Raw genomic sequence first — 24266 nt, forward strand, 5'->3', positions numbered from 1 at the left:
TGAAAAATATGAGGAAGCAAGCAGTAAGGGAGAATGTCCTACTGTTAAGGTCATTGTTATTCAATTCCTCTTCCTCTCTTGAAATGTTTGATTAAGTCACTCCAACTTGTTTTATATTTTAGTAACTAAGCAGACGCTCTTATCCAGAGTGACTTACATTAGTGCATTAATCTTAATCTTAAACTAGGTGAGACAACAACATATGACAATCGTTGCAAGTACATTTACCCTCAACAAAGTAGTTTTCATCAAAGTAGGAAAAGACAAGTGCTGTGGGATTTATTTAAGATACTCTTTAAAGAGGTAGGTAGTTTTAAGAATTAAGTTTATGGGGAAAAAAACTATATTTGATGAGTATGTAATGTTATGAGAACACTATACTTACAATGCATTATAATGCGGTTATAATGCACTGTAAGACCTGTCATAAACATGTATGGCCCATTAGTCATTTGAGGCAGTTGAAAATTTGCTACAAAGATTGACATAATATATTTTTTATCCTTATAATACGACATCAAAAAGGCTCATACATGCTTATAACAAGTTATAAAGCCTTATACCTGTCAGTTTTAAGTAGGTGTTAGTCTGCCTCACAGGAAGTCTGCCTCACAGGAAGTACATACTGGTTATTGTGTGACTGTGACCTCATTCCTGTGTGAACCCTTAGTGCAATTGTGCAGTACCTCATACAGTAAAACAGGGAGCTAATCTACCTAATAACTAGTTTGTCTAGCTATTCATATGGAAATTAGCTCAGATGATCAAGCACTGTTGAACGAATCTCGCTTGGTGTCATGTGACATCAAGGGTGCTTGCTCAACCGCGCACTATGGCGCTTGGCAGGATGCTAAACAAAAAACAAAGGCAGTTCAGAAGATGACAGAGAGCCTCAAAAAGGTCCCTTTTTGTAGGTGTCATTTGAAAGAGAAAATAAAATGAATGGGGGTTGCCATTGGGGGCTAAAAATCATGTGGTTTGTCATTTCAAGAGCACATCCTCCTGGGCCCCCTATGAATGTGCACTGCATTCATTTTAGGTATGTTAAGAAAGTATTCATACCCATTGAGGTATTCCACATTTTGATGTGTGACAGTCTTAATTCAAAATTGATTAAATTGTTTTTTTCTCCCCCATACCCCATAACGACAAGGTGAAAACATGTTTTTATAAATGTTTGTAAATTAGCACACCCCTGAGTCAATACATGTTAGAATCACCTTTGGCAGCGATTACAGCTGTTAGTCTTTTTGGATAAGTCTCTAAGAGCTTTGCACACTTGGGTTGTACATTATTTACCCATTATTCTTTTCAAAATTCTTCAAGCTCCGTCATTGCTAGATAACCTTTGGCTGTTGATCATTGCTAGACAACCATTTTCAAGTCTTGCCATGGATTTTCAAGCAGATTTAAGGTCAAACTCAGGAACATTCACTGTCTTCTTGGTAAACAACTCCAGCGTAGATTTGGCCTTGTTTTTTAGGTTATTGTCCTGCTGAAAGGTGAATTCATCTCCCAGTGTCTGGTGGAAAGCAGGCTGAATCAGGTTCTCCTCTAGGATTTAGCCTGTGCTTAGCACCATTCTGTTTATTTTTTATCCTGAAGAATTCCCCAGTCCTTAACAATTACAAGCATGCCCATAACATGATGCAGCCACCACTATGCTTGAAAATATGGAGTGGTACTCTGTAATGTGTTACTGGAATCACCACAAACACTGTATTAACAAAAAGTTAACTGCTTTGCCATTTTTTGCAGTATTACTTTAGTGCCTTGTTGATAACAGGATACATGTTTTGTAACATGTTATTCTGTACAGGCTTCCTTTTTCCTCTGTCAATTAAGTTAGTATTGTAGAGTAACTACATTGTTGTTGATCCATCCCGTCTTCTATCACATCAATTAAACTCTAAATATTTTAAAGTCACCATTTGCTTCATGGTGAAATCCTTGAGCAATTAACACTTCTTACTGCACACAGTGAGTCCATGCATCTTAAGCACATTTTTACTCCTGAACATAGGACTTTCTATAAAAAAGGGGTTGAATACTTGACTCAAGATATTTCAGCTATTCATTTAATTAATTAATTTGTAATACATTTCAAAAAACTATTCCACTTTGTCATTATGGGATATTTTGTGTAGGCCAGTGACAATTTGTTTAAATTTAATCAATTTTAAATTCAGGATGAAATGTATAAAAAGTCAAGGGTGTGAATACTTTCTGAAGGCACGTTCACACAGATTACATTTAGAGTAAATATAATTTAATAAGAATATAAGAGGGTCAGACAACGCTAACAGTGTCATACATTAGTTTGGTATGTGGGCATCTAGGACCTTCATTTCTACCAGACTACCACGTCATTCCACAAACACACATCAACCATTTACCCTCCAAGGGAAAACCGTCAGTTTAATAACACCATCATCAACCACGTTTTCCCCAGAGTCCTGTGAGTATCGAAGAGCCAGAGCGACTTATGTTCTTCTAGAGGACTGAGGGCAAATAACTCACATTTCACCACTGACTGTCATGATAGTCAAGTCAGCCCCTTACCTTTTCAGTCACTGCTACGAGAATATGGGGTCCCACAGGACTCAGTCATAGCTCCACTACCGATTGATAGAATCAGTGGTAGAGATCCAGGAAAGCACACAGTACTCAACGTGACTCACTGTCCCGTCGTCTAGTGTGGCTGCACACCCCAAAAGGAGAAGCATCAGTGATGTCTTTAAATGCCAAACATTCCCTGAGAGCACAACCAGTAAATATGAATCACCTTGAGGAGGACGGTAAAGGAGAACAGTTAAAGTCACTCAGTATCGAGGGGATGATAGTGCGACAGTATCTTCTTAGCCTACAGCTCTCTAGAATCTAATTCGGTGTATAATGTGCGGATAGACATGATTTACAATCTCCACCAGAGGAGGTCCATCTAGGTACGAAGGTGAGAATGGATCTCCCCTATACATTTGGGGAAAATGTCAAATAGAAAAAAATACTCCTAAATTAAACTATACTAAATATATACCCCCCCCCCCCCCCACCCCCCCACACAGCATTAAAGATGCACCACCAAGGAAATAAGCACAGACAAGACACACATCCTGCCATACTACTGTATTCCATCTTTCAAAAAAGAAAGATAAGATTTTAATATTACTTAACAATATGTTAAAAGGTAGCCAGTTTGGCTTCAGTGTTAATACAATATACACTCTATAACAGATTGATAGTGTGCATTGTTCTTTTCTTCAATTTCATTCTGAAAGTACTGTGATACAAGCTGGATACAAGTAAAAAATAGGGGAAAAAAATGGAAAAAAAAACAGGTACACTTTTACTTATCGGTTTTGTTAAATGGAACTGAAAAAACAAAAAAAAGAACGTTGTCAAGTATTAAGCCAAGTTCCTCTCAGTGAAGTGAAGGTTGTTGGGGCAGGGGAGAGTGCGGCAGACCATGCCCATTCCCTTGTCAGTTAACTGAATGAGATGCCGTGCGAGGAATCGTGGGTAACAAGGGGATAGTAAGCCACAGTAACTGAATGAAAGGCTTTAGTTTAATTCATTAGATATATCTATTTTTCTCCAATTTTTTTCCATGTGTGTCTGATTTCAGAAAGCATACATAGTAAGCATCTTTTGACTATGAATCAGCCCAAAAAAGAAAAAAAGAAAATGAATTTCAGAACATGGCTTTAAGTCATGAGAAACGCCCCTCAGACTAAAAGCACACAAACAAGCAATAAAAAAACAAAACAAGTAGAAAGTAGCATTTTGTCATTTTTCTTGTGTCATTTAATTGAAAAAACAAAACAAAAAAACAATTCTCTCAAGAGTTCTGCTTGAGGATCAGACCAGAGGATGGGTTCATGGTAGAACCGCACAGCAACAAGGAACAAGGCAGCGTGGGTGGGCACAGCAGGGCTAGGTGATGACGGGGTCTGTGATAGCAGTTTGCATGGGGGGGGGGCTGATTGCTTCCTGCCACAGTCTCTTTTTCTTTGCCCTACTGTCCCATCAGTGGGCGGCGAACGTTGCTTTCTTCAAGCTAAAGTTGGACCAGTTGATGGACAGCCGTTGTCGGGTCTGCCTGGCGGAATCCAAGCAGAACCTGGGGTGGAGGGAGGGAGGGAGAGCGATGGGGAGTTAAAGATCTACTCTAAGCAACATTTTCCACTAGGGGCATTTGGAGGAGGGAAGTAAGCTCAAGCTAACTACCAATTATCTCTCCTTCCTCCTGAAGTGTGCATTTGTTCACTTCCCTTCACTGATTTGAAAGGACTCCACCAATCTAATGCTTTTGTATTTATGGGAAGTGGTGAAAAAGTGCACACTTTCTCTCCATGCCCACAAGCATAAGCTTAGGAATACAAGTCATTTGTTTTAATATTTTAATATATATTTAATATAATATATTTAATGACAAATTGATTCACATAATAGATTATGCATAAACTCAGCAACAACAAAAAAACATCCCCTTTTCAGGACGCTGTCTTTCAAGGATAATTCGTAAAAATCCTAAGAACTTCGCAGATCTTCATTGTAAAGGGTTTAAACACTGTTTCCCATGCTCGTTCAATGAACCATAAACAATTAATGAACATGTACCTGTGGAACGGTCGTTAAGACACTAACCACTTATAGACGGTAGGCAATTAAGGTCACAGTTATGAAAACTTAGGACACTAAAGAGGCCTGACTCTGAAAAACACCAAAATAAACATGCCCAGGGCCCCTGCTCATCTGTGTTAACATGCCTTAGGCATGCTGCAAGGAGGCATGAGGACTGCAGATGTGGCCAGGGCAATAAATTGCAATGTCCGTACTGTGAGACGCCAAAGACAGCAATACAGGGAGACAAGACGGACAGTTGATCGTAGTGGCAGACCACGTGTAACAACACCTGCACAGGATCGGTACATCGGAACATCACACCTGCGGGACAGGTATAGGATGGCAACAACTGCTCAAATTACATCAGGAACGCACAATCCCTCTATCAGTGCTCAGACTGTCCGTAATAGGCTGAGAGAGGCTGGACTGAGGGCTTTTAGGTCTGTTGTAAGGCAGGTCCTCACCAGACATCACCGTAACAACATTGCCTATAGCCACAAACCCACCGTCGCTCAACCAGACAGGACTGGCAAAGAGTGCTCTTCACTGACGATTTGTCTCACCAGAGGTGATGGTCGGATTAGTTTTTATAATCGAAGGAATGAGAGTTACACTGAGGCCTGTACTCTGGAGCAGGATTGATATGGAAGTGGAGGGTCCGTCATGGTCTGAGGCGGTGTGTCACAGCATCATCAGACTGAGCTTGTCGTTATTGCAGGCAATCGCAACACTATGCGTTACAGGGAAGACATCCTCCTCCCTCATGTGGTACCCTTCCTGCAGGCTCATCCTGACAGCATGACAATGCCACCAGCCATACTGCTCGTTCTGTGTGTGATTTCCTGCAAGACCGGAATGTCAGTGTTCTGCCATGGCCAGCGAATAGCCCGGATCTCAATCCCATTGAGCACATCTGGGACCTGTTGGATTGGAGGGTGAGGGCTAGGGCCATTCCCCCCAGAAATGTCCGGGAACTTGCAGGTGCCTTGGTGGAAGAGTAGGGTAACATCTCACAGCAGGAACTGGCAAATCTGGTGGAGTCCACAAGGAGATGCACTGCAGTACTTAATGCAGCTGGTAGCCACACCAGATACTGACTTAATTTTGATTTTGACCCCCCCATTTGTTCAGGGACACATTATTCCATTTCTGTTAGTCACGTCTGTGGAACTTGTTCAGTTTGTCTCAGTTGTTGAATCTTATGTTCATACAACTATTTACACATGTTAAGTTTGCTGAAAATAAACACAGTTGACAGTGAGGACGTTTTTTTTTTTTTCTGAGTTTATAAACCATCCAGCTTCACTTCAAGCCAGATTCAATTGCAATACTTTGCAGCTAAGCTTTCGGACGGATCGTTTAAGCATTTTTATCTTTAAACAAAGCTTTATGGAGTTAATGCAAAGCAAGAGTCATTTGAGTGAATAGAATTAGGCCCGTACCTTTTGAAATACTCCACCTCCCTCTCAGTCTCGTCCATGTCAGTACTGTCCAGATCAATGTCTTTGGGCAGGAAAACGTCATCTGCAATAAGAGAACACTCGGTCACAAAATGCCAAGTTAACAATTGTAAATGTATATTTCACATTGTCCCCGTCTCAATATGTCTGGATGTTGTATGCTGCACTTCTGCAGCCCTGAAACTAACCATCCTACAGGGATTAATAAAACTGCACAACATAACCTAGCAGAGCATAGCATGCTGACCTATTGAGTTGTTCATCTTGTCAGCCTTCTTTTTCTTGTTCTTTTTGGACTTGGCCTTGGGCTGGGGGGATTCTGCGCTGAGGAGTTTGCCGTTCTGCTGGGGCTGTTCCGTCTGTGAAGCAGGGGGTGGGGAGGGCTCCTTCAAGGGTCCGCTCCTCTCCTCTTTCGCCTGGCTCACCGACTGCTGATGGTGCTGCCTTTTCCCGTTGCTCCTCTCCTCCTTCCTGGGTCCCGGTGCCAGAGGGGCGGCCGGATCTTCTGCGGGAGGCCTGGGTTGGGTCACTTTGACGTCTGGTGGTAGTTGTGGTGTACCGTTGGTGGTGGTCGCCTCTGGCATTTTCTTGACCATCATTGTCTCGCTGGCGGATTGCCCGATTGGCTGCTGCTGTTTTGGCTTGGCTTTGCCATTGGCCTCCGTCGGTTGGCGTGCGGCGGAGGAGCCGTTGAGAAGAAAGAGGGCTGGGGAGTTGGGGGCATTTTGGGTGAAAAGGGCCGGAGTAAGGGCTTTCTCCCTGCTGCTCTTTGGGCTGTGCTGTGAGGGGGGAGGCCGGGACTGGGGTCGGTGCTCCACTCGGGGATCCTTGTGGCCAGGGAGGCGCATGAGGCTGTGCAGGAGCTGGCTCTTGCCGTTGCGGAGGTTCTCCAGGACGTTCTGGGCCGTCTGTTTTAGGGGCTGGGGGTTGTTCTGAGGTACGGGGGCAGGGAGCGGGGTGGCGAGCTCCTTGGCCTTATCCTTTTTCTTCTTGGCGGCGCGGAGGTGCTGCAACTCTTGCAGCCGGAGGAGTTCCCGTTGGAGGGCCTCCTCCTCCTCCCGACGCCGCCGCTCCTGCTGCTCGCGGACCTCCACCTCCAGACGCACCTTCTCCTCCATCTGAGACACACACAGACAGACACACACACACACAGTTCATATCCAGTTGGTCCTTTGCTTAATTTAATAACAAAAAAACGATGGTTTGAACCAACTCCCCTTTTCAACTAATTCCTTTGCACCAATGTTAAAATTAAACCTTGAAGGGTTTACTAAATACTAAAACATATCATGTGTGGATTATCAGTGCAACTATAGACCACTTGAGGTTAAAATGCCTGGGGTGAACTATTACTTTAAAGTGACACTTTAAAATCACAACACTGTCATCTAAACAACAAGGGGTAACACTTGAAACACCTTCAAAATGTTGTAAAACTCTTTAAATCACTACCTTCTTCTGTTTGTGGCGGGCCCGCTTGGCGGCCTTGGAGCTGGAGGCAGGCTTGTTGTCGCTGGCACTGTTGATGAACTGCAGCAGGTCCTCCACCCGCCGATGGTCCTCCACCCGCCGGGGGTCCTCCACCCGCCGGGGGTCCTCCACCCGCCGGGGGTCCTCCACCCGCCGGGGGTCCTCCACCCGCCGGGGGTCCTCCATACCGTCGGCGGCGCTGTCACGCTCCACCACGGCTGGCTGCTCCTCCCTCTTGGGCTGCTCCTCCTTCCGCTTGGTCAGACGGAGGCGCAGCTTCTCGCGCATTTCCGCGTAGTTGCGGCTGGTGGGCGCCGCCGGGGGCTAGGGGAAGAAACAAGGAAATAGTGTTAGATTATTCTGGTAGTTTCGAGTTGAATTGTGTTTGAATATCAGAGCCCTCAATACTATCTGAGGTGAGTTACCCCCATACAATGTAAAATGTGTCGGGGACCTAATCAAAAGTTCTATTGAAAGTGCCAGCTCTCTAGACAGTGTCCAGCAGGCCATTCTAGTAAAGATTTACATACTGTATTCTACATAATGTCAGTCTATATCAGTAAATATTATTACAGACTTCTGTTTCTGACTTTTCTGCAAGTTGATACATAGTAATATACTCATATTAGTACATGATTATATGCGTATGTGTGCATGTCTCACCCCGCCGTGGCCAAAGAACTCGCAGTAGCAGCAGTCGCAGTACTTCCCTTCCTTCTGGTTGGTGGAGGTGGAGGTGGAGGAGCTGTGCTCCGAGCAGCTGTCCTCGTCCTGGCTCTCCTCCCCGTCGTAGCCCTGGTGGTCGTACGCCCCGTTTCCCTCACAACGGTGGCCCTCACACTCGGGGTCACTAGACGGGGTCAAACGCCAAGGTCAAAATGTCAATGTCATGCCAATATGTAGTAGTTGAAGCCCCGGTAGGTGAATTTCACCCAATACATATCGGAACATTCTGTACTGTCAAATAAAGTTCTTCCAATTGAATGTATTTGTTTTACCAGAAGGAACCTCAGTTCTGACAAGTCGGATAAGACAAAGATCTATAGTAAACATATAACCAGCAACATTCACACACGACTGATACAAATGCTTACAAGGTATACGCAAGATAAATGTGGGGCACAAATATCTACTTCATTAAAGAGCTGTGCTATACAAGATAAATATACTGTAAGTCACACAAATACATTTTTCACTTAAACGCCGTACTGATACCGATACAAACTGTTAGTAGCGCTCTTGGTTTTAAGAGGTAAAAGACCTGAGCCGGTTCCCTGATGGCAGTACTGCATATTGGTTGTCCAGTGGATGTGTAAGATCCAAAATGATTTCTTTACCATTCTTATGTGTGCGCTCTTTGTAAATATAGGCGAGCCTTTTGCCTTCTCCCGACAATCTTACCATTGACCCATGTGAGGGAGCCAAACCAGGCAACTACACTAAATGTTAAGACAGGCTCAATAAAACAATCTGTAAAAGGACAAACAGATTTACATCAGGCCTTCTAAGTTTACGAAGGAAGTACAGTCTGGATTGGTATTTAGATAACTGTCCCAAAGTTGGCTCCTAAGTTCAGCTTGTTGTTAACTATTGTACTGATGGTGATTGACTTGGAGCTCGACGGCATGATCAGCTAGACGGCCGCTTCCTAAAGTCCATGATTAGGTCTTTGGATTTCAGCACCAGAGTTCAAACTTGTCCACTGTGGACTGAATCAGGTCATCAGAATCAGATGTGCCAAGATTAGCAGTGTCATCTGAGTATTTTATGTACTGTATGTTCTCTCAGGGCAGGTGCTCCTACAGTCCTCCGTATAGTGTAACCAGGACAGGAGAGATGATTGAGCCCTATGCTGCACTCACAGTTGAATCTCACCAACAGTGGTCTATTTGACAAAAAATATAAAATCCTTAGGTTCATATTCAAAAGTTTCTGACCCATTAGATATGGCTGTATAGTGCTAAAAACACTGGAAAAGGCCAGAAACACAGTCCAGGCATAGGACTTAGCAAGGTGTAGTACAGTAGGAACACAAGAACATCGTCCACCCCATTGCTTATAGGCAAATTGAAGGGGGTTTGTATGTGGGAGAGAACCAAACACTCCAAATTTTTCATTATGACAGGCGTTGGAAATCGCTGAGGACAGCAGAGCGGATCTTCTTGGGCACTGGGAGTACGATGGATGGTTTCCACAGGGCTGGTACTGTATGCTCCCTCAGTGAGCGATTGAACAGCTCACACCTGACAATTCCTTGTGGCAGGAATTCAGTTGCTGATGTTATCTGGGGCAGTTTTGTTTACTGACATTTGATTTAACTCCCTATCAACATATGCTTCCTCTATAACCAAATCAGCTTCCCTTGTGCTAAAGATAAAAATTCACACAACAGCTCATCCTCCTCAGTACTGAAGTCCAGAGTATCTAACCTAGAATAAAAAGTGTTCAGACTCTTGGAAAACTCTATGCAATGGTCTTTTGATTGGACATTGAGATCAGTGCGGTTAGTTGGTAGTCCAGAGAGGGTTTTAGGCCCTTCCAAGTACCCCTCATCTTTCCATCCTGGAATAGTCCTTCACCCTTTTCTTTGTAACCCTTTTTGCTTATTTTATTGGTCTGTTCAGCTTCAGCTGAATACGCTTTGATTCCATCCCTATTACCAGAGGAAAATGCTATTTATTTTCTAATTTAATGTCATTTCCGGTTCCTTTGTAATGCAGGAAATCTATTTGAAAACACTTTTTGAAGAGACCACTGTATCCTCACAAAAATGTATATAATCAGACAAAGCCTCTAAAGTCTCATCCAGTGTGACATTTTCTGAGAACAATCCAAATCTGTACTGTCAAAGCAGTCTCGCAGCACTGTCCTGGATGTTTCATTCCACTGTTTGACAGATTTATAGACCATTCCCTCTCTGTAGTTTAGTTCGGTAGGCTGGTATGAGGTGGACTGCATTATGAGCCGCAGTGCTTAGAGGAGCCTTCTGAATAGACTGGTGTTTTACTACCCCATGTTGCACATGTAACATATTGCTGATAAGAAGGAAGAGTCTTTTTGAGAGTAGAGCTGTTGAAATCACCCAGTTTTACTAAAATCAGGGAGTCCGGGTGATTTTGACTATGCGCTGCACGCAAGAAGAGATAACATCTGCAGTGCCAGTAACATTGGCTATGGGTAGTACATAGACAAGAATGATAAAGAACTGACCGAATTCACAGGGCAGGTACTTTGGTCTGAAGAAGAGGGATAGTAGCGCCACATCTGATGAGCAGTGCGATTCCAGAGTGGTACAATATACTACAATGCAAGCTAGATCTACTCAGGCTTTTATAAAGCTAGCCAATGTCAGTTAGCTTCACACTCCAGCTGAGACTTCATTCGTACTACGACAGTGGATATTGCTCGGTTGCCTGCCGCTAACTCTATGAGGGATGTAGCACGTGGCGAGTCGAACACCGAATTCGTGATTGAGACAATGCTGAAAATCTAAAAAGCGATGGGCGATTCAGTGCCACATTTTTATTTGTGCCCAAATCAAAATTAATTTAGAGTTATCTTGCAAATTCAGCAGGCTATGGTGTGAAATAAGCCGTTAGAAGTGCGGTCTCTTTTAATCTGGCCCTCAAACCATCATGGTCACCTAATAATCCCCAGTTTACAATTGGCTCATTCATCCCCCTCTCCCCTGTAACTAATCCCCAGGTCGTTGCTGTAAATGAGAACGTGTTCTCAGTCAATTTACCTGGTAAAATAACGGATAAATAAAATAAAAAATATTACGTAGCTTTAATGTTGTCTTTGGTGTGCTGATCAATGCAACAGCAGCTTCCCCCCCACTCCTAAAATAATTGTATTAGCCTAGGTCATACAAAGGTGTGTGAAGTTTCAAAGGCATTTTGTCATTAATAAATGTATAATGTGCTAGGTATTCTAACATTACTATAGTTAACAAAATAATAAATACAATATTTACTCAGTCATCTTCTTCAATTAAAGGGGATGATGACAATCTTTCAGAGAGGGAGGGATTATGATTTCATTGGTCCTCAAACCACAGCTCAGACACTTAATTCAAGGTAAATGGAGTTAGCCTGACCCGGAGCAAGTTAGTTCTGAATGACTCGTTGCTATAGAAATGTACCACCTCTGCGCTTTTCCCATGTCTAGGTCATGCCTGTATGGTGCTCCGAATCCAGCAAAGCTCAGTTCTGAGTCAATGACGTGTCATCTAACCATGTTTCAGTAAGACAGATCAGGTTGGCCTCTCAGTATGCCCATTGAAACTTAACGTTGGCATGTAGCTCATCCATTTTATGAAGTATAGAAGGGCGATAGGCTTCCAATGTTCTGGTTATGAGTAAGACCTAGCTGTGTAGAAGCCCACTCAAAGCATCAGTGGGTGGTTACAATTTAATGCTCTCCAATAGCCATGAAGCGGTAAGTAGGCAGAAGTTTTGCCTTATCAACTGATACAGGATCAGACTTTAATTAAATAGGCAATATTAGTCTTTGGGACTGGGGGGCAGTATTGAGTAGCTTGGATAATAAGGTGCCCAGAGTAAACTGCCTGCTACTCAGGCCCAAAAGCTAAAATATGCATATAATTAGAGATTTGGATAGAAAACACTCTGAAGTTTCTAAAACTGTTTGAATGATGTCTATCAGTATAACAGAACTCATATGGCAGGCAAAAACCTGAGAAGAAAATCCAACCAGGAAGTGGGAAATCTGAGGTTTGTAGTTTTGAAGTCATTGCCTATTGCATATACAGTGTCTATGGGGTCAAGTTGCACTTCCTAAGGCGTCCACTAGATGTCAGCAGTCTTTAGAACCTTGTTTCAGGATTCTACTGTGAAGGGGGAGAGAATAAGAGCTGTTTGCGTCAGGTGTCTTGCAGAATGCCATGAGCTAAATCATGCGCTTGGCCATGAGGGGTAGCTGCGTTCCTTTTCATTTCTAAAGACAAAGGAATTGTCCGGTTGAAACATTATTGAAGATTTATGATAAAAAGATCCTAAAGATTGACTCTATACATCGTTTGACATGTTTCTACGAACTGTAATATAACTTTTTTGACATTCCATCTGAACTAAGCGATCGCGCATTGAGCATTTGGATTACTGGGCTAAACGTGCGAACAAAAAGGAGGTATTTGGACATAAATGATGGACTTTATCGAACAAAACAAACATTTATTGTTGAACTGGGATTCCTGGGAGTGCATTCCGATGAAGATCAAAGGTTAGTGATTAATTTAAAATCGCTATTTCTGACTTTTGTGAGCCCTCTCCTTGGCTGGAAAATGGCTGTATGGTTTTCTGTGACTAGGTGCTGACCTAACAATCGTTAAGTGTGCCGTAAAGCCTATTTGAAATCGGACACTGTGGCTGGATTTACAAGAAGTCTATAATACTTGTATGTTTGAGGAATTTTAATTATGAGATTTCTGTTGTTTTGAATTTGGCGCCCTGCAATTTCACTGGCTGTTGGCGAGGTGGGACGCATATCCCAGAGAAGTTAATTTAAAAAAAAAAGACTGACATGCCAATGCCTAACCACTGATACAGGCTAGGGTGTCCACCTACTCTGCCCAAGAGTAGGTGAAAACGCACTTTTGTGATGACATTTGCCTTCTTTACAGTTTACCAAGACAAATATGATTCTTCCTGTTCTGAATCGTTCTGTGAGTTTTTTCTCTAACATATTGTAATGAAACAGCAGGAAGCAGGTTGAGGGTTCTTGCCCGAAGTCCAGAGCGCTATCGACTGTGCCGCAAAAGCATGCTCGAGCAGCAGAGTCGATATCCACGCTTATAAACCCAGTGTCGTTACACGACTCCTTCCTTTCAAAGAGCGCATCCTCACGATAGCTTGCGACTCAACGTATTATAGGAACGCGCTCACTGGCCAAGCATGCAAGGTCCGATCCCACTTCCGACACCAATGTAATGAAAGAGCAGGGAGCAGGTCTCGGACCCTCGACCTTCTAGCCCGAAGTCCAGCGCGTTATCAACTGTGCCGCAAAAGCACGCTCGAGCGGCAGAGTCGATATCCGCGCTTATAAACCCAGGGTCATTACAATATCATTATATCCAAAACGTCAGATTTTGTAACCTAATAATTCCAATTTAAAAAGCACCGAGCTCTATTGACAGCTTTCTCGCTGAAACTTTTGAGGATTATACATTTTTTGGTCATCGTCTTCCAAGTCGTTTTCTGCAGGTCGCAAAAAGCAAAATTAGCATGACACGAGCTGAATTAAAATGTAAAAGGCTTTGAAAATAAAGCTTGCAGTACGCTCAGGCCTTGATATTTTCTCATCACTCTAATGGCCAATGTTAGTATCAGGAGTAGGTTAATCTGATCTTAGATTTGTGATAAAAGTAAACTTAAACAAGGGAATGACCTGCACACGCTGGGCGGGGCGCTAATGGCCCCGTCGGCTGGGGCGGCGGCAGGCGGCTCGGCTGGGGACAGGCACATGCCCTGGTGGTGGGCCTCCATGAAGCCTGGGGCTGGGGTGGTCGTCGTTAGAAAGGGCTGCGAGCCCATGCTGGGGTAGTGGTGCTGGGTGGTGCTACCAGGCGCAGGTGGCAGGGCTGGGCCAGATGAGAGAGTAGGGAGGGAGGCCAGGCCCGTGGGGCTGTTCCTAGGGGCGATAGGGCCAGGTTGTTGCCTATGGTCCTCTTTACCTATATTGTGAAATACGTCACCTGGCAAGAGACAGAAAAAAAAATGCATACGAAATTATGCACATTCAGCAGCTGGTCAGTGAAGATCGGAGACAATTTACATGAAGTCTCAATGGAGGAAATACATTTACAATCTATCAACACTAAGTCACACCCATGTTTTTGGGTCATCAGGTATATTCTGACCTCTGCATGTCTATTGTGTATTTGGAACATGTTAAATTACAATCAATATTGCAAACACTTTCCCTTTCTCAGGCAGCTGTCCTGTGACATCAGTACAGATCAAGGAGATGTCGATGAGAAGAAGCTAATTCAGGCCATTGAAATGCAGCCTTGGGGCTAGTGACTGCTAGCCGTAAGCACCCCTCCCCCCACTTTGTCACATACAATGGGGCAAAAAAGTATTTAGTCAGCCACCAATTGTGCAAGTTTTCCCACTTAAAAAGATGAGAGGCCTGTAATTTTCATGACAGACAAAATTAGAAAAAATATCCAGAAAATCACATTGTAGGATTTTCAATGAATTTATTTGCAAATGATGGTGGAAAATAAGTATTTGGTCAATAACAAAAGTTTCTCAATACTTTGTTATATACCCTTTGTTGGCAATGACAGAGGTCAAACGTTTTCTGTAAGTCTTCACAAGGTTCACACACACTGTTGCTGGTATTTTGGCCCATTCCTCCATGCAGATCTCCTCTACAGCAGTGATGTTTTGGGGCTGTTGCTGGGCAACACGGACTTTCAACTCCCTCCAAATATTTTCTATTGGGTTGCGATCTGGAGACTGGCTAGGCCACTCCAAGACCTTGAAATGCCACTCCTTCTTTGCCCGGGCGGTGTGTTTGGGATCATTGTCATGCTGAAAGACCCAGCCACGTTTCATCTTCAATGCCCTTGCTGATGGAAGGAGGTTTTCACTCAAAATCTCACGATACATGGCCCCATTCATTCTTTCCTTTACACGGATCAGTCGTCCTGGTCCATTTGCAGAAAAACAGCCCCAAAGCATGATGTTTCCACCCCCAGGTTTCACAGTAGGTATGGTGTTCTTTGGATGCAACTCAGCATTCTTTGTCCTCCAAACACAACAAGTTTAATTTTTACCAAAAAGTTATATTTTATTTTCATCTGACCATATGACATTCTCCCAATCTTTTTCATCCAAATGTTCTCTAGCAAACTTCAGATGGGCCTGGACATGTACTGGCTTAAGCAGGGGGACACGTCTGGCACTGCAGGATTTGAGTCCCTGGTGGTGTAGTGTGTTACTGATGGTAGGCTTTGTTACTTTGGTCCCAGCTCTCTGCAGGTCATTCACTAGGTCCCCCTGTGTGGTTCTGGGATTTTTGCTCACTGTTCTTGTGATCATTTTGACCCCACGGGGTGAGATCTTGCATGGAGCCCCAGATCAAGAGAGATTATCAGTGGTCTTGTATGTCTTCCATTTCCTAATAATTGCTCCCACAGTTGATTTCTTCAAACCAAGCTGCTTACCTATTGCAGATTCAGTCTTCCCAGCCTGGTGCAGGTCTACAATTTTGTTTCTGGTGTCCTTTGACAGCTCTTTGGTCTTGGCCATAGTGGAGTTTGGAGTGTGACTGTTTGAGGTTGTGGACAGGTGTCTTTTATACTGATAACAAGTTCAAACAGGTGCCATTAATACAGGTAACGAGTGGAGGACAGAGGAACCTCTTAAAGAAGAAGTTACAGGTCTGTGAGAGCCAGAAATCTTGCTTGTTTGTAGGTGACCAAATATTTATTTTCCACCTTAATTTGCAAATAAATTCATAAAAAAATCCTACAATGTGATTTTCATGATTCTTTTTCTCATTTTGTCTGTCATAGTTAAAGTGTACATATGATGAAAATTACAGGCCTCTCATATTTTCAAGTGGGAGAACATGCACAATTGGTGGCTGACTAAATACTTTTTGCCCCACTGTATGTACAGATCAACAAGACATGGAGATTAAGCGACTTTAGACTATGCAGATATGGCTCTGCTCCAATACCCACACTAACATACTTCTTAAAGCTTCTGCATGCAAGAGTGTATTATGAAGACATTGTGATATTATTGTTTGTTTTGGACTGTTTGTTCGGGCACTATTATTTTTTGTTGTTGAGGCAAAACGAAGTCGGTAGCCGAAGTCTACGCCCCTTCGTTGGTGATTGGTCAACAGTAGGTATTCTTCAAGTCTTTGTTGTCCTTCTACAACATACTTTTTAATTGAGAAATGCTGCACCAAACATCTTAGTTAAAATGTAAAATTGCACGACTAAGATCTTCGTCAAAAACGTCAAAAATAATGGACAGATTTCTTGAGTTCTTAGATGAATTCTGACTACAGTGTCTCAAAATGGACAAACAGTACTACTGCTGCTTTTATCAAATATTTCAAGCGAAGATCTTTTAAGGGAGTACGTGAGCACACTAGTTCAGTTATGAAGCATGCTGACGCCTTTAGAATTAACCAATGCATGTATGTATGTGGTGGTGTGTTAGTATGGATATTGGAGTGTAGCAGTGTGCCATCGGGCTAGCCCAAAGCTGCGCTCCTCCTCCTCTTCAGTTTTACCTAAGGAGTTGGGTCTTTTAGATGAAACTTGGATGTGATTATTACTTGACTGGACAGTGGTTGCCGTGCAGGAGACTGAGGCGGTGGAGGCAGAGGTGGCCATCACCACTTTGTTGGCCTCCAGGAAGGCATCTTGGAAATTGTAGAGACACTTCTTCTTGGCAGTGTTCTTCCTCTCCCTGGGCAGGGGCTGTTGCTGCTCTGACGGCAAGGGGGGGGGGAGGTGAAGGGGGGTGGTCTCGGCCGAGGCGGTGTGGGCATGGTCCCCATAGCCCGAGGAGGGGAGGGGCACGCCGGGGTGGTGGGGTGATCCCAGCATGTCCCCTGGAGATGAAGACAAACATTTTATTTGTATTTATTTCACCTTTATTTAACCAGGCAAGTAAATTAAGAACAAATTCTTATTTACAAGGATGACCTGGCAAAAAACATTTGAAAAACAAGGGTTTGCCGCATGTGTAAGATCCTGTGTAAGTCTAAAGATTTAGACGGGTGAGAAAGAACATCGGACAAACAATAAGGATGGCTGTCACTGTACACAAAGTTCAAGAGTACATTGAATTCTATAGCACGAGGGTGGAACAATTCTACTATAGTAGAATGAACACTGAACCTTGTCGGGACCCATCCTTGTGTAAACTACAGAGACCAAGTCAGAAGGAGGAGGAGCTGGGGGAAGGAGGCTGAAATGGGAGTGGAATGGGACTCTTACAGCAAGATCAGGCATGTAGTTGCAGGCAATGGAGCTGGGAGCTGAAATAAAATAAGCCCCTCCTCCTTTAGCCTACATCAGGGATGGCAGAATCATCCTTCTCTTGGAGAACTACTTGGAATGCAGGCTTTTGCTCCACCCCCATTGTACCACACCTGATTTAGCTAATTAAGATTAATTATTCCGTGTGAGCAGCTGGTTAGTAGAATCAGGCGGGCTATATTAGGTTTTGTAGTGAAAGTCTGCAGTAGGGTAGCTAGCTCCGTGGTAAAGTTCCCACACAGATCTAGGATCAGCTTTCCCTCCCCCAATCTTAACTGTAACCATTAGTGCGGGAAATGCTAAACAGACCCAGTACCAGCGCCAAAGAGCGATTTCACCCTACACCAGCTCTCCAGGAGGAAGGTTGGTCGTCCATGGGCTAGATGAAGAGGTATGTTCTCACCTGGCAGGGGCTCCTGCAGCAGCACTGATGGGTTCCAATTCTTCATCATGGCAGCGTCGCAGATGTTCTCGAACTTGAGCGAGAGGCACTGCAGCGAGCTGTTCCAGTCGCCAGCGCCTCCGCCAAAGCAGTTCTGGTAGACGTGGTCCGGTAGGGAGGGGCTGAAGGCCTGCTGCTTGGGCCCTGTGTGGCTCGATGTGGGGGAAGGGGGGAGAGGCTAGGAACAGGATAGAATAGTTCCGTTTGATCTTACAATCTTGATGGTTGTACAGTTGTCTCATAAAACTGAAGGACCTCGGCGTTACTCTGGACCCTGACCTCTCTTCTGAAGAACATATCAAGAATATTTTAAAGAAGAGCAGCTTTTCTCCATCTTCTTAAAAGGAATCGACAACTTTTTGTCCAAAAATTATGCAGAAAAGTTCATCCATGCTTTTGTCACTTCTAGATTAGACTACTGCAATTAGATAGATAGATTAGACTACTGCCCAAATTACGCGGGCTGAGTCACTGGCTTACTAGTGCGCCACCATGCCGGCCCTAGGACGGGTGCAGTATCTATGGTGCAATAGTCTGTGCCAGGGGGCTTGGTTCAGTCTATCCTATCTGGTGTATTTATCCTGTCTTATCGGTGGTTCTGTGTGCCTGATGACTCCAGCCTAGCTCCTCTGTAGGGTTCTGCCTATTGAGAGAGTTTTTCCTAGCCAAATAAATGTGATTGATTGATAGTCCTAGACTAAAAAGCATTTTCCATTGATCTTGCTTTTTAGTCCAGGAGTACGCTTAATCTGGGTCCGGGAAACTGGCCCTTGGTGCTTGGACCCTCAGCCCATATTAATTCTGTGTCTGTGAAAAAAACTGCCAAAGTAATGCCAATAAATGCAATAAGGACACAGAATCAACTATATTTGCTTGGACCCTTAGTCTCACAGGATATTTAAAATAGTGACAGCTTTTTACAACAACACTTGGCACAACCAAGCAACCAATCCCTCATAGTAGATATTAGAGGTTGACCGATTAATCGGAATGGCCGATTAATTAGGGCCAATTTCAAGTTTTCATAACAATCGGAAATCGGTATTTCGGGACACCGATTTGGCCGTTTTTTAAAATATTTTTAACACCTTTATTTAATCTTTATTTAGTCAGTTAAGAACACATTCTTATTTTCAATGACTGCCTTGGAACGGTGGGTTAACTGCCTCGTTCAGAGGCAGAACGACAGATTTTTACCTTGTTAGCTCGGGGGATTCAATCTTGCAACCTTACAGTTAACTAGTCCAACGCTCTAACCACCTGCCTCTCAATGCACTCCACGAGGAGACTGCCTGTTACGCGAATTTAGTAAGCCAAGGTAAGTTGCTAGCTAGCATTAAACGTATCTTACAAAAAACAATCAATCATAATCACTAGTTAACTACACATGGTTGATGATATTACTAGTTAATCTAGCGTGTCCTGCGTTGCATATAATCGATGAAATGCGTATCGTTGCTCCAATGTGTACCTATAACCATAAACATCAATGCCTTTCTTAAAATCAATACACAGAAGTATATACATGTATTTTTAAACCTGCATATTTAGCTAAAAGAAATCCAGGTTAGCAGGCAATATTAACCCGGTGAAATAGTGTTCATTGCAAGCAGAGTCAGCGTATATGCAACAGTTTGGGCCGCCCAATTTGCCAGAATTGTACGTAATTATGACATAACATTGAAGGTTGTGCAATGTAACAGGAATATTTAGACTTATGGATGCCACCCGTTAGATAAAATACGGAACGGTTCCGTATTTCACAAAGAATAAACGTCTTGTTTCCGACCATATTAATGACCTAGGCTCGTATTTCTGTGTGTTATCATGTTATAACTAAGTCTATGATTTGATAGCGCAGTCTGACTGAGCGATGGTAGGCACCAGCAGGCTCGTAAGCATTCATTCAAACAGCACTTGTGTGTGTTTGCCAGCAGCTGTTTATGACTTCAAGCCTATCAACTCCCGAGATTAGGCTCGTGTAACCGATGTGAAATGGCTAGCTAGTTAGCGGGGTGCGCGCTAATAGCGTTTCAAACGTCACTCGCTCTGAGACTTGGAGTGGTTGTTCCCCTTGCTCTGCATGGGTAACGCTGCTTCGAGGGTGGCTGTTGTCGATGTGTTCCTGGTTCGAGCCCAGGTAGGGACGAGGAGAGGGACGAAAGCTATACTGTTACACTGGCAATACTAAAGTGCCTATGAGAACATCCAATAGTTAAAGGTTAATGAAACAAATGGTATAGAGAGAAATAGTCCTATAATTCCTTTAATAACTACAACCTAAAACTTCTTACCTGGGAATATTGAAGACTCATGTTAAAAGGAACCACCAGCTTTCATATGTTCTCATGTTCTGAGCAAGGAACTGAAACGTTAGGTTTCTTACATGGCACATATTGCACTTCTACTTTCTTCTCCAACACTTTGTTTTTGCATTATTTAAACCAAATTGAACAGGTTTCATTATTTATTTGACGCTAAATAGATTTTTATTGATGTATTATATTAAGTTAAAATAAGTGTTCATTCAGTATTGTTGTAATTGTCATTATTACAAATAAAGAAGAAATCGGCCGATCAATCGGTATCGGCTTTTTTTGGTCCTCCAATAATCGGTATCGGCGTTGAAAAATCATAAATCGGTCGACCTCTAGTAGATATGAGCTCATTTGATACCGTGCGACCTCGTGGCATATCCATGGAATTACAGTGAAACATCCAACCAAAAAAGGTATAACAGAGTTGAATCACTTCCTTGTGATGATGTAAATCCCCTGAAGGGAATGTATCAATGGGCAAATTCGTTTTGCCCCGGTTGGGTGGAGATTTCACTTAAGGACCAATGGAATGGTCTAAAATGCAAAAACTCCACCCACCAGGGGCACCGGGCCATGCAAAACAAACACGGTGAAAACACCCAAAATTGCCAGTTAAGAGGGATGAGAAGGTGTTACCACTCAAATCATATCTTAAACTTAAATAATGTAAATACCCATCACTTTTCTAGACAAAGTATAGCCAATAAAGTGTCTAACTAGGGCTGTGACAATAATGGCATTTTTGGTAACAATTGTCATGCAAATGACAACTGTTACTCAATTGTCGTTTTGTTGAATAATGTTTTGAGCTTATAATGCATCTTTGAAAATTTGCTACAACATACCTAATGAATATAACACAGCTTTGGTGACACCACTGTCTCAAAAACAAATGGTTTTGACTGATTGGAACTTTTGGAAATTCAGCTTCTCCTCCCGACCTCTCGTAAAATGATTACCAACTTTACCCAATTCATGTAAAAATGAAAAACTGCTATTTGGCAAACTACACATAGTTTAATCCCCCATTCTCCTAAAATGAATGTATTAATACGATGACGATTATCATTTTTTTGTTCATGGTCATTGTCCATAACTGATTATTCAATAACTGTGATAGCCATATCTATATGTGACTATGGCTGTATCCCAATACCCATAAATGACTTCCCTTCGTTGTCTCCTCTCCCTCAAGAGCATTGAAATGGTTTTCACCCATCAACACCCTTACAAAGCAGTGGTAAGATAAGTAAGGGACACAAGTAAAGGAAGCCTTTCAAGACTATTGGTGCACAGACTGTATCTGTTGAGCATTCAGGAGTTAATATAAGCTGCCCCTAACCACTGACACAGGGTCAGATTTCATTCACCCCGCCCCCTTTGGACACCCAAGGTCAGTTTTGGGAGTAGGGTAACATCTACCCTTAACCCTTGTTGGTGGTATGTGTGTGTTCACTCACCTTGCTGTGTGAAAGGGGGGGGCTGGGGTAGAGTGTTGGGTGCAGCAGGGGCCGGGGCAGGTGGGAGAGGTTATGCAGGGGCAGGTGGCCGTGGATGTGGGGGTAGAGGTGGAGGGCAGAGTGGTTGGGGGTCTGGTTGTTGCCCTCAGTGAAGAACTGATGGTGGTGGCCTGAGGGGGGCGTGTGGATCCGGCGGGGGGAGAGAGGGGGAGCTGGGCCCAGGGGGTGGAGGGAGGAGGACAGGTCCTGGTTGCACACGTGGCACTCACAGGCGTGCTGTTCCACCTGGAACGAGAGAGAAACAAGACGGCTACCGTGAGTTTTACTTCATTTGCACCAGTGTGAGCATTTTACGCTAGATGGCGACATACACAATCGGCTGTGTGGAGGCTGTGTTCCCCATGCATTGGAATCTATTCAAATTGAATAGAATCTTTCTCTAGGTATTCCATATCTCAGTAGGTTAACCTGATTCTAATTCTACCTCGAGCCCTAGTTGTGTAGTGTGGTTGTACCTGTTGCTGTTGGTAGTAGGGCGGAGGGCTGTTGCTCTTCCCTGGGGAATGCTCCCTCCGCTGGCCTGGAGGCTCCCCGCAGCTCTCCTCGTCAGCCTCCTCCTCGTCGCCCTCCGTCGAACTACTGCTGCTCCCTCCAGGAGACTGGAGGGGGAGAGAGAAATCAGAGTAAGAGGGGATAGTGAGGGGAATGGAAAGAGAGAGATGGGAGGAAGTAGGCAGAGGATGAGAGAAAACAGAGGGAGAGAGGAGAGTGAGGAGGATAGAGATGGGAGAGAGCAAGGAAGCACAAATAACTACGAGTCAAAGAACATTTCCTCAATCAAATCTGTCCCAGTCCAGGGACTTGGACAGAGAAATTCAGCAGCGAAATGTGTTAAACTTGCATCAAGGGCACCATCACTCACGGTGTATGGTGAAGTTTCCCCAGATGCTGATCTTGGGCCAGTTATGCATTTCCCCCACTAATGGTTAAGGTCAGGATTGGGGGAGGGGAAGTTGATCCTAGATCTGTACCTAGGGTAAACTACACCCCGGAGCCGTCAACCACCCACACACCTCAACTTTGAGCGCCATGTTCTCTCCGCCACCATTGAGCTCGCTGTGCAGGCCGTTCATGCCGGCCACCACCCCTGGGTCCTCATAGCTGCCCATGGGGTAGATGTCCGCAAACTTGCCCAACAGTGGAGGCACTTCATCATCGTCACTACCATTGCGAGGAGGAGGAAGGAGAGATAGGGAAAGAGAAAATAATGAAGGTGAATATCAAAACAGGAGTGGCCCTGTTAACATAAAATTATTATAGGAAATGACATTACATGATTGGAGAGCACATACCTGATAACAAGGAGTTATAACTACATATACCACAAGAGTAACCATAACCACAATAAATACATTATAACAACATCAACTAGATATTGGGATAAATCCTGCTGGTAGCATGAACTAGAGCTGGGAAATCTGGACAAAAAAAATCCACATCACGATAAATTGGATGAATAATCACGATAATGATAATTAAAAACATCCTAAAGATTGATTCCATACTTAGGTTGGCATGTTTCTACAGGCTGTAACGGAACTTTTTTTACTTTTCGTCCGACGTTCGGCGCGACCTGAACGCGCTTTTGGATTTGTTTACCAAACGCCTTAACAAAATCTCTTTGGCTGGAAAAATGGCTGTGTTTTTCTGTGGCTTGGTGGTGACCTAACATAATCGTTTTTGGTGCTTTCGCTGTAAATCCTTTTTGAAATCGGACACTGTGGCTGGATTAACGAGAATTGTATCTTTAAAACGGTGTAAAATACTTGTATGCTTGAGGAATTTTAATTATGAGATTTTGTTGTTTTGAACTTGGCTGCACTTTCACTGGTTGTTGCGGGGTCCAGGTTAAGGGCTCCTGAGTGGCGCAGTGGTCTAAGGCACTGCATCTTAGTGCAAGAGGCGTCACTGCAGTCCCAGGTTCGAATCTAGGATGCATCACATCCGGCTGCGATTGGCCCAGCGTCGTCCGGGTTTGGCCAGGATAGGCTATCATTGTAAATAAGAATTTGTTCTGAAATGACTTGCCTAGTTAAATAAAGGTTAAATAATTCTCTAGAGAAAGGGGGATGAAAGGGGGATGAATATATTCAACTGAAATGCGTCTTCCGCATTTAACCCAATCCCTCTGAATCAGAGAGGTGCCGGGGGTTGCCTTAAATCGACATCCACGTCTTCGGCACCTGGAGAACAGTAACTGCCTTGCTCAGGGGCAGAACGACAGATTTTTACCTTGTCAGCTCAGCGATTCCTTCCGGTTGACCCAATGCTCTAACCTTTAGGCTACTTGCCGCGCCTAGTAGGGCCCTATACGTTATTTATCGTAATGAACGATATCAGCATAATGTCCACGATAAGTGTTGATAATTTTTGGTTGATCGTCCCAGCATAAGCATG

At 43.7% G+C, this 24266-nt stretch overlaps 1 protein-coding gene across 2 annotated transcripts in view; it reads right to left on the minus strand.

The window, feature by feature from the left end:
* Positions 1 to 3119: 3119 nt before the first annotated feature.
* LOC139374934 (protein FAM193A-like) overlaps positions 3120 to 24266 on the minus strand; it is a 43650-nt gene continuing 22503 nt past the window's right edge. Inside the window, exons 13-23 of one of the 2 annotated variants that reach the window (XM_071116184.1) lie at positions 22883 to 23030; positions 22325 to 22468; positions 21810 to 22094; positions 17993 to 18209; positions 16881 to 17159; positions 13965 to 14271; positions 8220 to 8406; positions 7539 to 7880; positions 6334 to 7204; positions 6069 to 6150; positions 3120 to 4120 (exon numbers count right to left, since the gene is read on the minus strand). In XM_071116184.1, coding sequence (XP_070972285.1) covers positions 4027 to 4120; positions 6069 to 6150; positions 6334 to 7204; positions 7539 to 7880; positions 8220 to 8406; positions 13965 to 14271; positions 16881 to 17159; positions 17993 to 18209; positions 21810 to 22094; positions 22325 to 22468; positions 22883 to 23030 — 2956 coding nt within the window. In that variant the 3' untranslated portion in view covers positions 3120 to 4026. Of the gene's footprint in view, positions 4121 to 6068; positions 6151 to 6333; positions 7205 to 7538; positions 7881 to 8219; positions 8407 to 13964; positions 14272 to 16835; positions 17160 to 17992; positions 18210 to 21809; positions 22095 to 22324; positions 22469 to 22882; positions 23031 to 24266 lie in introns of both variants that reach the window. The other variant, XM_071116183.1, reaches the window with a different exon arrangement.

The sequence above is a fragment of the Oncorhynchus clarkii genome, chromosome 19 (genome assembly GCF_045791955.1).
Source record: "Oncorhynchus clarkii lewisi isolate Uvic-CL-2024 chromosome 19, UVic_Ocla_1.0, whole genome shotgun sequence".
Taxonomy (NCBI): Eukaryota; Metazoa; Chordata; class Actinopteri; order Salmoniformes; family Salmonidae; genus Oncorhynchus; species Oncorhynchus clarkii.